At 38.7% G+C, this 15,500-nt stretch overlaps 1 protein-coding gene across 3 annotated transcripts in view; it reads left to right on the top strand.

Moving 5' to 3' along the window:
* Nucleotides 1-15,500, top strand: part of scai (suppressor of cancer cell invasion) — a 156,950-nt gene that overhangs the window by 108,827 nt on the left and 32,623 nt on the right. For all 3 annotated transcript variants that reach the window (XM_059993907.1, XM_059993908.1, XM_059993909.1), the window contains exons 8-13: nt 3,198-3,350; nt 5,987-6,088; nt 10,756-10,857; nt 11,721-11,799; nt 14,381-14,480; nt 15,259-15,340. In XM_059993907.1, the coding sequence (XP_059849890.1) occupies nt 3,198-3,350; nt 5,987-6,088; nt 10,756-10,857; nt 11,721-11,799; nt 14,381-14,480; nt 15,259-15,340 (618 nt within the window). The remainder of the gene's footprint in view (nt 1-3,197; nt 3,351-5,986; nt 6,089-10,755; nt 10,858-11,720; nt 11,800-14,380; nt 14,481-15,258; nt 15,341-15,500) is intronic.

The following is a 15,500-nucleotide window of genomic DNA, read 5'->3' on the forward strand; positions in this document are numbered from 1 at the left end:
GCTGGGGAGCACCTGTAAAAATTATCACTAAAGCTTGTGGTTCGATATTTTTAGTTTGCTTATTCTCAGGTGGTGATGGCAGGCTCCGTTAGATTATTGAATGATGTTTTATACAAAGAACTTAAACTATATTCAATATCAATTCACTAAATTAAAATGGATGTAATATAAGACCCAACTAAGTTATAGGATGAGATACTACAATTGCAGTTGAGTTCTGGAGAACGTGAGAAAAGTAATTTTGACTTATTAGCGATTACTGGAAAACAGTTGGCTTTCACTTAATTGCTCTCACTCATACTTGCTCACTACCCTTCACTTGATCTCGCACTGTCTCTCACAAGCTCTAATGTTTGCCCGCATTTTCACCTGCTCTTGCAGAATATTAAACATCTTTCTCCCTCATGATTACTGCCCTCTTTCTAGCACCCTCTCACCCCCACCCCCCTTTTCCTTTCCACCCATTATTTAAGTAGGACATTGCAATATTGTATTTCCCATTTACTAACTTTTTTGTTTGTAAACTAATGTCATAAACATTTTCATAATATCTAAAAATGGATGAAAAATTGGACCATGCAGCAAGATTTTAAAGGTTTGTGTAAGTGACAGAAGTAAAAACAAATTGTTAACATTTATTCCTTCATAGATGTTTTAATAAGATAATTGATGAAGAACATAAGAGATTCCACAAATGCTGGAAATCTTGAGCAACACACAAAAAATGCTGGAGGAACTCAGCAAATTAGTGTTGGATCCTGATGATCCAGAGGTTCTTTGGAAGTCAAGAATGAGACATAAAACTTATTGCTAGCAATTTTTTTCAATGTTACATGAACAAAGAATAAAGAAAGAGAAAGGAAAAAGCAGTCATGATCATCTTAGACTAGCGATAACAACATTCCAGTAATAGCAATTAATCAATTAACCTATAAAATAGCCAAATTCAAGTGATGTGATAGCTGCTACTGATAACTAAGAAGTTTCTAGAAAATATAGAAGCAACTGTACTGTTGGAAAACTCACTGAACAATTATATGTGCGTATGTAGTTCATTACATAAAATTACAAGCAGGCATAGAAACTTCAAACTATTAGAAAAATAGCAATTCTATACCACCATCTGACATCAGGCAGCATCTATGGAACGGTTGACAATTTGTGCTGAGACCCTTCATGCTGTAAGCCTTTACCTGTTCCTGCTGTAACTGAAAAGCATCTTTGGTGACTCTTTTTGTGTAATGTTTACAAGGGCACACATGTCCACTGTTCCTTTCTGATGGGATTTGCCTGCTTTTTCACTTGACATCCTCTGCTGCAGTAGGTCCAGCATCTGAAATTTGCATTGGGGGTGAGGATGTTGAAATTTGTAGCCTGCCATTTCACCATTCATTTCTAGTGCATAATCTTTTCACACATGAGTGATTTGTAACAAGCTGCTGCCTCCCAAGTCATTCAGAAATATGAGAAGTACTGAAGGTGTTGTCATTATTTGAGAAGAAATGCCTTCAGCTATGGCCTGAATAATAATACTACTACTTAAAGTGTTTGGGTGTCTGTCAAACTGCCTTTATCCTTCGATTGAAATGTCTAAGTGACTATCGCCCAATGGCACTTAGATCCATAATGATGAAGTGTTTTGAGAGGCTGGTGTGAAAGCATATTGACTCCTGAATGGATGGCAAATTGGATCTGCTCCAATTTGCCTATCGAAGCAACAGGTCTACAGCAGATGCTATCTTATTTGCTCTTCACACACCCTGGAACAGCTGGACAGCAAAGATGCACACATCAGGATGCTCTTTATCGATTATAGCTCAGCATTTAACACCATCATCACCTCAAAACTGATCAGTGAACTCCAACCTGGGCCTCAATACCCCCTTATGCAATTGGATCCTGGATTTCCTCACTTGTAGACTCTTAGACAGTTTGGATTGGCAAAAACAGCTCCATAATCTCCATCAGCACAGGAGCACTGCAGGGATGTGTACTTAACCCCCTGCTCTACTTGCTGTACACCTATGACTGTGAGGCTGAGTAATGCTCCGACACCAATACCATATACAAGTCTGCTGATGACACCACCGCTGTGGGCTGTATCAAAGATCGTGATGAATCAGCATACAGGAGGGAGATTGAAAACTTGGCTGAGTGGTGTAACAACATTAACCTCTGTCTCAATATCACTAAAACCAAGGAACAGATAGTAAACTTCAGGAAAGGGAAGCCAGAGGTCCATGATTAAGTAATCATCAGAGGTGGAGAGGGTCAGTAACTTCAAATTCCTGGGTGTCACTATCTCAGAGGACCTGTCCTGGACCCGTCATATAAATATTACTGCGAAGAAAGCACAACAGCAACTCTACTTCCTCAGGAGTTTGCAGAGGTTCACATGTCATCGAAAACCTTAGAAAACTTCTATAGAGGTGTTTTGGAGGGTGTAATGACTGGCTGCATTATGGTCTGTTATGGGAACACCAGTGCCTTTGATCAGAAAATCCTACAAAACGTAGTGGTTTCAGCCCAATACATCACAGGCAAAACCTTCCCAACCACTGAGCACACCCATATGAAGCGTTGCTGTAGAAAAGCAGTATCCATTATTAAACATCCTCAGCACCCAGGCCGTGCTCTTTTCTTGCTGCCATCAGGTAGAAGGTATGAGTATCTCAGGACTCTCACCACCAGGTTCAAGAACAGTTAGGATTTAGTCAGCACTGGCCCAAAGTTGTTTTATCTGAATAATTTAGTTGTGTAATTTCCTCTCTTTGGTTTCTACGATGGATTCAATGGTGGATATTCATGCATTTACCAGCCAACTTTTGAATGGTTTGTAGATCACATTTACTGAAATCAAATCCATGTTACCTTGTACCTTATTTTCATTAATTTGTTTTTATGCCATCCTTTCATGACAGTTTTCGAGATGCACATTGTAATTCACATTGAAGCACCATACTGATAACTTTCTACCACAATTCTGACTTGTGTTAATGATCATATTTAGTGAAAGAGGTGGGTATTTTGTTAGCATTTTATTTATAACTGATTATAAACATTAAGCTTCAGAGATGGATGACTTCAATTTTTTTCCCAGGAGAATCACATTAACAAATCTCATGTGATGGAATAGATAAGTAATTTACCTATTTGGTTTTGGATACGCACAGTAATCATTTCAATATTGTTTATAGGCCGATCCTGCAATTGTGTTAAATGATGACAATAGCATTGTGGTAACCTCCAATCGTCTGGCAGAAGGAGTCGTCCCACCGCTGGAACAGGGGATGGTAGCTGGCCAGTTGGCATTAGCAGATGCATTAATTATTGGAAACTGCAGCAGTCAGGTATTCCTTCTCTATTTATCCATATTGTGCAGCCTTTAGTTTCTACATTCACACAACACATATATGCAGTGCAGTCTGTGCCCCAAGGTCCATCATATCAATTGCTGCAGCCTTAAATTCCGGCCCTTATTCTTGCTGGCTGTTTCTGTTCTTTACTGTAGGGATCATTGTGTGACTCATGGCAGTAGAGCAATTTCCTCTGTTTGTTTTCTTCTTAAGGCCTGGTCTGCAGCTCTGCTTCTAATTGACAAACTGGGAAAAGGCAGTGGCTCACACTATCACAGTCTTCCTACTGAGTGAGGAAATTATAAAACAGAAGCAGAAACAAATTAGAAAAGCTACCTTGTTGTAGCCAGCATAGATAATAAGTGTATCAAATTGTTGAAGGTCTCTAGGTGACCCATTTGGAGTGATATATAGTGGATTCCAGTTAATTGGGACACATCAGAACCAGTACATTTTGGTCCAATTAGCCAAAGTTTCATGGAAATAGTTAAAAAGGTAGTAAAAAAAAGACAAACTATATGTATTTAAATGAAATTCAGAACAAATTAAAACACTGTAAATACTACCACAATACTGTAAACCTGTGTGTTATTAACTGATGAATTCATGTAGTGTGCGCTGCCATGTTCCTTTGATTGATGGAAAATGGATAAAATCAGCTTAGACACCTAGTACACATAATGGACTGTCTTCATACAAAGCTCTTAATGATTGCATCCTCCAAATCTCATTTTCATTATAGCATTCAAGACGGTTGTTGATAACTTCAAACTTGTTGAAGTAGTAAAACTATTTCCTTTTTACTCCCAGCTGTTCCTGGCATCTCCAAACTGCAGTGAGCAAAGCAGTTCTGAATTGCCTTACAGCTTATTCCTCACCAACTATCAGTTTCAAAAATCACTCTATGAATACAAACATGTGCAACTGACTGTTCTAAGTATGATGTAGTGTCTAGTGGCCACATAAATGCAAGATGCATACAACTGACACTAGTTAGAAGCTATTGGGAAACAGACTCCTGTCCCAGTTAAGCAGCATAATATCCCTATATTTGTATAGTTTGTCTTCATTTAAACCATAAGACATAGAAGCAGAATTAGGCCATTTGCACACTGGCTGTTTGTCACTTTTCATTTACGTATAGTTCTTCATAAATTCTATTGTATTTCTGTATTTTCCTGTAGATGTTTATTTTATTTACTGATATAATGCAGTCCTTCTGGCCCTTCAAGTCACACCACCCAGCAACCTCACAGCCTCAATTAACCCTACCTAATCACGGGACAATTCACAATGACCATTTAAACTACACAGTACATATCTGGACTGTGGGAAGAAACAGGAGCACCTGGGGAGGATGTACAGAATGGTGCAGGAATTGGACTCCGAAGTCTGCAATACTCTAACCTGTAATAGCATTGTGCTAACCGCTATGTGCTCACTGTGCTGTGCTCACTGTCTGCAGGAAATAATCTCAGGGTAGTATGTGGTGACATATACATACTTTGATAATAAATTTACTTTGACTTTGTTCTGTGACTTTAAAGTTACATCCTATTTAACTTTCAGGTTGTTGAAGACCCTTCATGTGAACTGCCAAGGGGGTCCTCAAACTGGAATGTTAACTCTGTCCCTAATTCCACGAATGTTGTTATTTCCACAAGGGTTGAGAGGGTATAAATCAGCAAAGATTGAAATGTGGAACATACTTTATGGGTCGAATGGCACAATTCTGTTCCTGTGTCTTGACTTGGCTTATCTTGGCTACCCCACTGAATGTTTTCAGTTTATATTTTAGTTTTCTAGTAGCTGCAGTTTAAAAAAAAAATCCTTATTTGTTGATTTTAATTTTTTAATTGGATGTTGGAAATGTGAAACACTAAGATATATTTTCTGTGGAGTAGCCTGTCATTTGTATCTGCTATACAACAGAATTTGGCTTGAAACTGTGATTGCTGAAAGCAATCAGCAAATCTAGTTGCCCAGTACATTTTGGAAAGTTACACTGAGCAATTCATGCAGTTGCTGACAGAGGCTAATGAACTCACAACAGCACTGGTATCTGTTGTGCAGTGCATGCTTGTTGTCACTCCTGTGATAGTGTGAAGCGCAAATGAATCTGCTGGGGTACACATCAGCTAAATTCATCAAATGATACTGAGACCTCAGTTGCCTCTGTTCCTGCCCTAGAAGACTGTCAGTGCTGTCATGTATTCAATGTGGTGCTTCTCCCTTCATTCACCTGAGTCTTTGTTGCCTGCACGTTATACATGGAAGCCACAGTTCCAATGAACATGAGGGATTGCATGCCACATCTTAGAATACAGCAGCTTACACAAAACTGGCTCAAGTCTCCGCAGTGCAGAACAATTTTTTTTTTGCTAATTTGGTTTGTAAAACAGAGTCTTAGTTGTTTATGAATGTACAGTGGGATTTTAATGGGCTGTAGCTTGATTTCCTTAAATAATAAACTGACGGCCTACGCAATATTCACTGCTTCAGGCCAATGTAAAACTGAGCTTGGGCTCTTATTTAAAACCTGAGTTGGTATAAACTGTGTTGGTAGAAAATAGGTTTGTGTATGCTAATTTCTGTGATCATTTATGATTTGCTTTTTTATTAAATTTTAGGTTAAGTTCAGTGAATTAACTATTGACATGTTCAGAATGCTGCAGGCCCTGGAACGAGAACCTATTAATTTGACTTCGCAGTTAGGCAAGACTGGAGCGCAGGTAAGAGATGATTCCAGTTTAATATTATAAATTCTTTTCTTAACATTATTTAGAAATGATGGGTTTACATCAAATACAACTCTCATTGGTTTCGTTTGGAATAAGTAATGCAAGTTCTAATCTTTTACACTGTTACAATATTTTGCCAGTAACCTGAGCTGCTGCTTCAAGTGTATTACTTTCCTGACCATTGTGTGCTTCTGTTTGTGAGAGCGAGATGGGTCAGCTTGGCCAGGAAAGGCAGAATAGATTGATTAGGATCTGAAACTCTGGATCTGTCGGGATCTGTGGAGAGATCAGATAAGGTTAATATCTTGTGTATAAACCCTTTAAAAGGAAGGAAAACCCAAGAAGATTTGACAAGAGATGGCGCCTGCGTACAATGCTCCCTCAATGGACATCTTCTGGATAGACCACGAAGCTCTTCATTTCACTTTTATGTCTGTTTTTCATCTTAAGTGTGTTACTGGATCTGCTAGGGCCTTTGATTTACAGTTTAGAGATTGATTGAGTCATCCAGCGCTTTGTTTTCTCTGAGAAGATTCTGGGAAGCGAGTGCGAGCCTCAAGGCGAAGAGACTGAGATGGTGTGTGAGCCAATGCTCAACTCTATTTTGCTGAGTAGTGACGAGGAAGATTGAGCATCAAGGTGAATGTGGAAGGCAAACGAGGGTTCAGCACCAACCACCTGTCTTTGGATCACTTATGGGATCCCACTGCTGCCAGAGCAGGAGCCAGTGTGGCCTATGACAGTGCCCAGAGGGTAGGCCTCTGTGTTTGAGTGGTGTCTCTCTCTTTCGATGATGTTGGAGGATGTTACCAAGGTTCTGCTTTTATTGATTTGGACTGTGGACTGTGGGCTTTTACAGACTTACAGTTTTTTATATTCTGTGGTATTGCCCATTCTAATTGTTTTTTATGCGGGCGAGGGGGTGTTTGGGGTTCAAAGTTCTTTATGTTTTTGTTAGTTTTTTTGTGCAGAGGAGGGAGATTTGGGAGCCGATATTCTTGTTGCATTTTGTGTGGGAGAGTGGGGTTTGTGGGCCATTCTTCTTGCTGCATTTGGTGTGGGGGAGGAGGTTTTGGGGGTTAATGATTGTGTTGCCTTTTTTGTTGTGCAGGTGTGGGGGTGCTCTTTCTCTTTGAACTAATTTCTGTGGTTTTCTTTGTTTCATGAATATCTGGAGAAGAATCTTGAGTTGTTTACTGCATACATACCTTGATAATAACTGAACCTTAGAACAACCATGTAGCACTTGAAAAAGTCAAAAGAGCTCAAAGAACCACCAGCTGGCAAGAAGGTCAGCGTACTAGCATTGCAGTTAGCATAACACTATTACAGCGCTAGCAATCTGGGCTCAATTCCCACCGTTGTCTCTAAGGAGTTTATACATTCTCCCTGTCACTGTGTGAGTTTCCTACCACATTCTAAAGATGTACAAAGTTGGTTACGTGGGTGAAATTGCATTGCATGGGCTCGTTGGGTTGGAAGGGATTGTTACTTTATTGTATCAGTAAATAAATAAAATAGTGATATAAAAAGAGATTGCCTAGAGGTACCATAGTTTAAATGGGCTTGGCCTCAAATCTATTAGTGAATCTGTTTAGTTTCTTTGGGTTAGACTATCCCAATATTTGTAGCATAAAAACCCAGATTCAGTTTCACCCCTAAAGTGAGCGTACTTTGAGTGCCAAGGATAACAGTTGGGCATTTTGTGCCTTTCAGAATCAGGTTTATAGTCATGTGTATTGTCACTGAGGTTCATGATGGAATTTGTCTTGCTGTGACAGCAAGCATAACAAATTTTTATAAGTTACAATGAAAGTAAATAGTGTGAAAGAGGAATAGCAAGGTAGCATTCATAGGTTTATGGACTTTTCAGAAATCTGATGGTAGAAGGTAAGAAGGTGTTCTCAAACCGTTGAGTGTGTATCTTCAGGCTCCTGTACCTCTCGCATGGTAATAATGAGAAGAGGACATGTTCTGAATGGTGAGAATCCTTAATGATGCCTTTCTCAATAGCCTGATATTTTTGGGTAGCAGAATGGAGATACATCTCTACCAAAGAAGGAGTAAGGAGCTCCTTCCCCCGCTAGCCTGCGGGTTACCCTCGGGCAAGGTGTAGCACCTGCTTAGCCTCCTACTCCCGATCAGGGTCACATGAAACTATGGGGGCATGTGGTGGATGGTCCATATGAGCAGCTGGAGCACATCAAGTCCTGGTATTGCGTCCACTGTTGCCAGGTAGACAAGCTCTGAAGTGTATTGATAATAGCTGGGGTCACCTGTCTTTTAAAGACACCACCCAGAAGAAGGCACTATTGACCCACTTCTGTAGAAAAATTTGTTAAGAACAGTTATGGTCATGAAAAGTCCACATTTGGTCATGATTGCCCACATCAGAACACAGCATATAATGAATGAATGAGTGAATATTTTTGCCAGTGACAAGTCTTCTATTGTCACCCCTGACCACATGGACTAGATCTAGAGTTGTCTCCTGCATATCTACAGTATTAACATTCCAGAATAGCACAGCAACTAATGCGTGAATGCAATCATGTTGAATGTACTTATGCACACGTATCCAATCCAAGTTATTTCAAACACGAGTAAAGTGATAGAAGTCATCTTGCTTCAAGTGGCGTGTACTTGCTGAGTAGGGTTTCCTCCAGAAACCACTCAGCTCCATCACAGTCCTAGTCCAAAAATAGAGCAAAGAGCTGAATTCCATATGTGAGGTGAGAGTGACTGCCTTTACTTCAAGCCAAAATTTGACTAATGTGGTATCGAGGAGTCCTGGTGAAAGTCCAGTGACAGGTCTTCCAATCATGTCCACCCATGTTAATTCCACTTCCCATTCCCATTCTGATATATCCATCCATGGCCTCCTCCACTGCCGGAATATGGCCACACTTAGGTTGGAGGAACAATACCTCTAATTCTGTTTGGGTAACCTCCAACCTAATGGCATGAACATTGATTTCTCAAGCTTCCAATAATGCCTCCACCACCTCCTTCAACCTTTCACCATTTCCCATCCCCTTCTCCTTCTCTCATGTTATCTCTTTATCCCCCATTGCCGCCTTTTGGTGCTCCTCCCTCCCTTCTTCCTTTTTCCATGGGCTTCTGTCTCTTTCACCAATCAATTTCCTAGCTCTTTGCTTCATCTCTCCCCCTCCAAGTTTTACCTATCGTCTGGCGCTTCTCCCTCCCCTCCCCCCACCTTTCAAATCTACTCCTCAGCTTTATTTTTCTAGTCCTGCTGAAGGGTTTTGGCCCATAACACTGACTGTACTTTTTTCCGTAGATGCTGCCTGGCCTGCTGAGTTCCTCCAGCATTTTGTATGTGTTGCTCGGATTTCCAGCATCTACAGACTTTCTTTTGTCAGTGACAGGTCTTACCTTGTGCCATCTGTAGCAATGAATTCCACAGATTTACCACCTTCTGGCTAAAGAAACTCCTCTGCATCTCTGCTCTAAAGGGTTGCCCTTCTATTCTGAGGCTGTGCTGTCCGGTCCTAGATCCCCTACTTTAGGAAGCATTATCTCCATGTCTACTCTTATCTAGGCCTTTCAATATTCAATAGGTTTCAGTAGGATCCCCCTTCATTCTTCTAAACTTCAGCAAACACAGACCCAGCGCTATCAAATGCTCTTCATGCGTTAGTCACAAGACTTTCCTCAGAGTAATATCCTAGGTCCAACAGTAAAACTTGCTTGCAAAAGAGGAGGTCATTCAGAATATGAACCTCATTTTCCCAGTTATTTTCCTACAGCCTTGTTATCTCTCCCATGCTCACTGGGAAACTGATAGCTCTGAGAGTCAGGTCTGAATGCAGGTCACTGGAGATCAACTTCAGCTGCTTTATCAATGACCTTTCTTCCATCATAATATTATAAATGGGGATGCTTGTTAATAAGTGCAGAGTGCTCAATTCCATTTGCAGCTTCTTTGCCTACAGACCTAACTTTCTGTATCTGTATCTCGACCAAAAATAACACCTCTTGGTTTTTCTGGGTCGTACTCCTGGAACTCTCTTCCCAACAGCACTGAGAGAGAAGGACTAGAGTGGTTCAAGAAGGTCACTCTACATCATTTTCTCAAAAGTTGTGGTAGAGATGGGCAATAAATGCTGAATCAGAAAACAATGGAAATCCTGAGGGAAAAAATGAATATTGGATTTATTCAGAGAGATTTAAAATCTACTAAATTAAAACAATTGAAATTGTTGAAATTTTAAAAGTAACTTTAAAACCAGATTGAAAACACTTAACTGAAACATGTAAATTATCTAACACTTACTTCCTTGCTGCCATTCCTCTCTGTTCAGATTAGTGAAGATACTACTCCTCTTGGGTGGCGGGGTGGAGATACAGTATGTCTTTTCCAAAGGAGTTGTAAGGCTCTTGTTCCCTCTGTTTAGCCCTTCCATTACAGTGTAAAAACTAATTTTAACCTTTCCATGCAAAATGGTCTGATTTTAAACTTACAATGTAGCAATAATGTTTTATTTGGCTTAGTTTTAAACCATCTTCGACAGGATGCGGGAGCAGGTTATATGAACTGAGAATAGTATGTAGGCAATTATGAAGTTGTAAACAGGTTGAAGCTTTTCAGTGAAAATTACATCATGGAATTTGTACTATCTCTCTTTTCTCTCCAGGAGCCAACAGAAAAACCATCAAAACGAGAAAATCCACATAAATATTTACTGTACAAGCCAACATTCAGTCAACTTTATACATTCCTTTCTGCATCATTTAAGGTCTGTTTATAATTTTTTCACTTTGGTGAAATAGGAAAGTTATAATCAACAATAGCTTATTATTATTACTATGGAAAGCTGAATCAAATGATTGTAAGAATATGCTAAATTAAATAGAACTAGTGAACACCTGATTAACATGGAACTGTCTTTAAACCTATCAAGAAAACACTTAGGTAGGCACACAGATGAAAGAAAAATTTAGGAGAGAAGTTTTAGGTTGATCTTGGAATAGTTTAAAGGTCAGCATTGTTGGCCTATTCAATGTTCTATGAAATCTCGTAAAATCTCTTCTTATTTCAGTTTAACTTCTCATGCTATTATAATTATTTAAGACCATAAAACCATAAGACAAAAGATCAGAATTAAACTATTCGGCCCATTGAGTCTGCTCGGCTATTCCATCATGACTGATTTATTATCCTACTCAATTCCATTTTCCTGCTTTTTCGCTGTAAACTTTGACACACTGACTAATCAAGAACCTTTCATTCTCACTTTAAGTATACCCAATGACTTGACATCCACAGCCGTCTGTGGCAATGAATTCCAAAGATTCACCACCCTCTGACTAAAGAAATTCTGTTCTAAATGGATGTCCTTCTATTCTGAGGCTGTGCACTCTTGTCCTAGATGCCCCTGCCCAGCTAAGGGAAGCATCCTCTCTATATCAACTCTATCTGGGCTTTGAATATTTGATAGGTTTCAATGAGAACCCTCCTCATTCTTCTAAACTCCAGCCAGTTTAAATTAAGGCCCAGAACTGTTTAAATTAAGGATGATTTTTAAATTAGAACTTTTAAGTAATTAATTGAGAAGCATGTCAATGAGAATAATGTCCTCATTTTTATTTTCATTTTTAGGAGCTGCCTGGAAACAGTGTCCTGCTGGTGTACCTGTCTGCTACTGGTGTGTTTCCCACAGGTCGTTGTGATTATGAAGGTAACTTAATGAGTTATTTCCCGTCATCCTTTGGATTTGAATTGCATTATGGGCATTTAATCTGGAGGAGATTTAGATTTAGTTGGGCATAGGAGAATTTTTCTAACTATATGAAAGGGTCGATACTACTACTGCTGCTTATGCAATGGAGGGAGAGAGGGGACTTTGGGGGTTCTGATGTGTCTGTTACTCATTCATTTTGTTTCATGGATTTCTGTGAGGAGTTAAGATTTGGGGTTGTATACTGTATACCTTCTCTGACAATGAACCATTGAATAAACATTATAAAAAATAAATTTAAAGTTCGAGGTAAATTTATTATCAAGATATGTATATGTTACCATATATACCATATATGTTACTTTGAGATTAATTTTCTTGCAGGCATTTACAGGAAAAAATAAATATAGTAGAAGTTTAATGAAAACTATAAATAAAAAGAAAAAGACTGGCAAACAATGTGCAAACAAAGCAAACTGTACAATACTGAGAACAAAAGTTGTAAAGAATCCTTGGAAGAGGGTGTGTGGGTAGTAGAATCGGTTCAGAATAGTAGTGAATGAAGTAATCACCATTCTGCTGAAAATTAGATTTTTAAAAATTTTTCCTACTCTTCAGTTGAAATTGTAGTAGAAAAGACCATTTTTGTTCTGTTTTGTTCTGAAGCCACCACACACATCCATATCAAACAATGCCAAAACCATCCAGTTTCTACAATCAGAATCTCAGTTCCCATCTGAAGAATGCTTTATATGTTCCATGTGTAATGTGTCTGAAAGAACTGTTTGAATGAATGAATGCATGTCCAAGCGATCACAGGGTATCCTGTATTAAATTTATCTTTCAATCTCTGTAAACCTACAAAGAAGGGTCTCGGTCCGAAACACAAACTTTATATTCATTTCCATAGATGCTGCCTGGCCTGCTGAGTTCTTCCAGCATTTTGTGTGTGTTGCTTTAGTGGGGCACCTTGTCAAAAACTTATAAACTCAAAATATACCTTGGCTATAAAGCTGCTTTTATCCATCAGTCTGGTTAGCTACTTGAAGGATTTAATTGGTTGGTAAGAAGTAGCCCCTTTATGACACTGTGATGCATATCCTTATTTTTCCTGCTTTCTTCAAGTTGTGCATTTTTCCTTCTCATTCCCTATAGATCTTAAATTTTACAATGAGAGAATTAATAATTTATGTAGAAAACATAGGTGCAAAATTTTGGATATGAATTGTTAATTTTATATCTGTCCACAGATCCTGTCAGCTCCAGGTTTTGTTTGTATTTCCACTTCAGCTTTGCAGCGTTCTGTTATGTGTTTAGTCATTAACTGGAGCTGCCTCCCCCCGACCCACCAAACTTTCAGGCAAATGCAAAGTTAGAAGAATTCATTTTGAGAGGACCAGAATATAAAAGCAAGGATGTAATGCATAGGCTTTATAAGGCATTGGTCAGCTTTTGTGAGCACTTTTGGGCTTCTTATCTAAGAAAGGATGTGCTGGCATTGGAGATGGTCCAGAGGTGGTTCACAAGAACAATTCCAGGAATGAAAGGGTTAATCTGTGAGGAGCATTTGATGACTCTTACCCTGTACATGCAGGAGTTTAGAGGTGAGGGAGGAGGGGAATCTCATTAAAACCTATCAAATATTGAAAGCCGTAGATAGTATGGACATGGAGAGAGTGTTTCCTATAATGGAGGAGTCTAGGACCAGAGGGCACATCCTCAGAATAGAAGGATGTCTCCTTAGAACAGAAATTTGGTTGGATTCCTTTAGCCAGAGGGTGGTGAATCTGTGGAATTCATTACCACAGATGACTATGGTGGCCAAGTCATTTAAAATAGAAGTTAGTTTGTTCTTGATTAGTCAGGGCAACAAAGGCTATGGGGAGGAGGCAGGGGAATGGGGTTGAGAGGGATAATAAATTGGTGATGATGGAATGGCAGAGCAGACTCAATGGGCCAAATGCCCTAAGTTTGCTCCTGTGTCTTATGGTCTTTCAGGCGATGCATTCCAGATCATGATAGCTGAAATGTGTTACTGGCTACAGATTGCATAATGCTTTCAAGATGAATATCATTAACATTATTTTCTTCCTAATAGCTTTCATTTTTGTCTTTGACATATCCAGAATACAACGGTTCATAGTAAAAGGGGTGCCTAAAAGCTTGGTCAAAAAAAGTAGATTTTAAAGAAGGAGAAAGGTTTATGAAGGGAGTTTCAAAACTTGGGATATTTGGAGTTGGAGGCAAGTCTGCAACGATGCATGATGGAAATTAGGGGTTGATTTAATTAAGTGGACTGTGATCTTTGTGGAGAAGAGGACTACTGAGTTCATCAGTGGCACTCTTGTGGTGTCTTGGGGTTTGTTTTGAAATGAAGGATGCAATAATCATTATATTTCAATTGTCCATGAAGCCCTGTTTTGATCAATATTGTGATGAACAAAAATCAAAAATATAATGCAACATAGTTTGTGTGCGGTGAGAATGGAAGTAAGAATCTGAGAATCAGTTTCAATAGCACTAACAGATGTGAAACTTGTTGTAAAATTTTGCATGAATGTCTGCCTGTTTACCTGTTTAGGTCCATATGACTTTGGAGGAGTACTCACCAACAATAATCGTGACACAGGAAACATGGAAGTAATACAGAAACGCAGCAATTCGTTTAAAGAAATGCACTGGTATGTCAGAACGATATTACTCGTAGTGCAGTTCAAAAATTATCATCCTATGTGTTTACAGTAGTCACTAGTTTTTGTATAATGGATGTATGGAGTTAAGGCAGAATTGCCTATGAATGAAAATACCACAAGTAATAAAGGAAAGCTGTTAATAATTTTCATATTTACTGTGCTGGTGTATTTTATGCTTTGGAATATTAAAAGGTTACAGCAGGATATTTATAGAATCACCTATAGATATATATTTTATTGAGTCATTGTGGTTTCCATAATGGTTCCCTCCTGTACCTGGATGTTTTAATCTTCACCAGGCAAGAGCTGTACGGTTTGAACATGGTGTTAAATTACTGGTCTAGCAATCCATAGGTTTGTCCTGACAAGAATTTGGAATTCCAGTTGAGTCATTTAAATTCAGCTAATTAATTATATCTTTGAGTGAAAAGTTGGTCTCATTATTCATGAATTGAAACTCAGGGAAATGCCATTGAAAACACAATTGGTTTATTAATATCATTAATGGAAAGTATGTGATTCCAGATACGCTTACCGTGAATGCAAATAAACATGACCTTTATTGGAGTGGTCAGTTACCATGTATAGCATGTACATTGTATACTGTTAACTGATTTTAAATAGTGTTAAATCCATAATTATTTCTGTCATTTATACTTTAATCATTCATTGTAGACCTATAGTGATACCTAGTATGCAAGGCTTTTTTTTTGTAAGATTACCCTTCAGATTGCTCTAACCCTTGTTTATCTTCTCTGCTCCTTAGTCTTCATCCTGGTGACTTTTTCCCTTTTACACGGAAACCATTGTTTCTAATTGTAGACTCTTCAAATAGTATAGCATATAAGGTAAGCTAAAATGCTTCTTTAAAGATGTCTTCCCAAACTAGATTTGCATAAGTACAGATGTAATTTTTCTAAAGGTATATTTTTGGGTTGTTGCACTTAACTGTTATTGTTCTAAAATAGAGTAATTGATGCTTTAATTTTTAAAATGTTAATAATGTGT

Source organism: Hypanus sabinus, chromosome 18 (assembly GCF_030144855.1).
Source record: "Hypanus sabinus isolate sHypSab1 chromosome 18, sHypSab1.hap1, whole genome shotgun sequence".
Taxonomy (NCBI): Eukaryota; Metazoa; Chordata; class Chondrichthyes; order Myliobatiformes; family Dasyatidae; genus Hypanus; species Hypanus sabinus.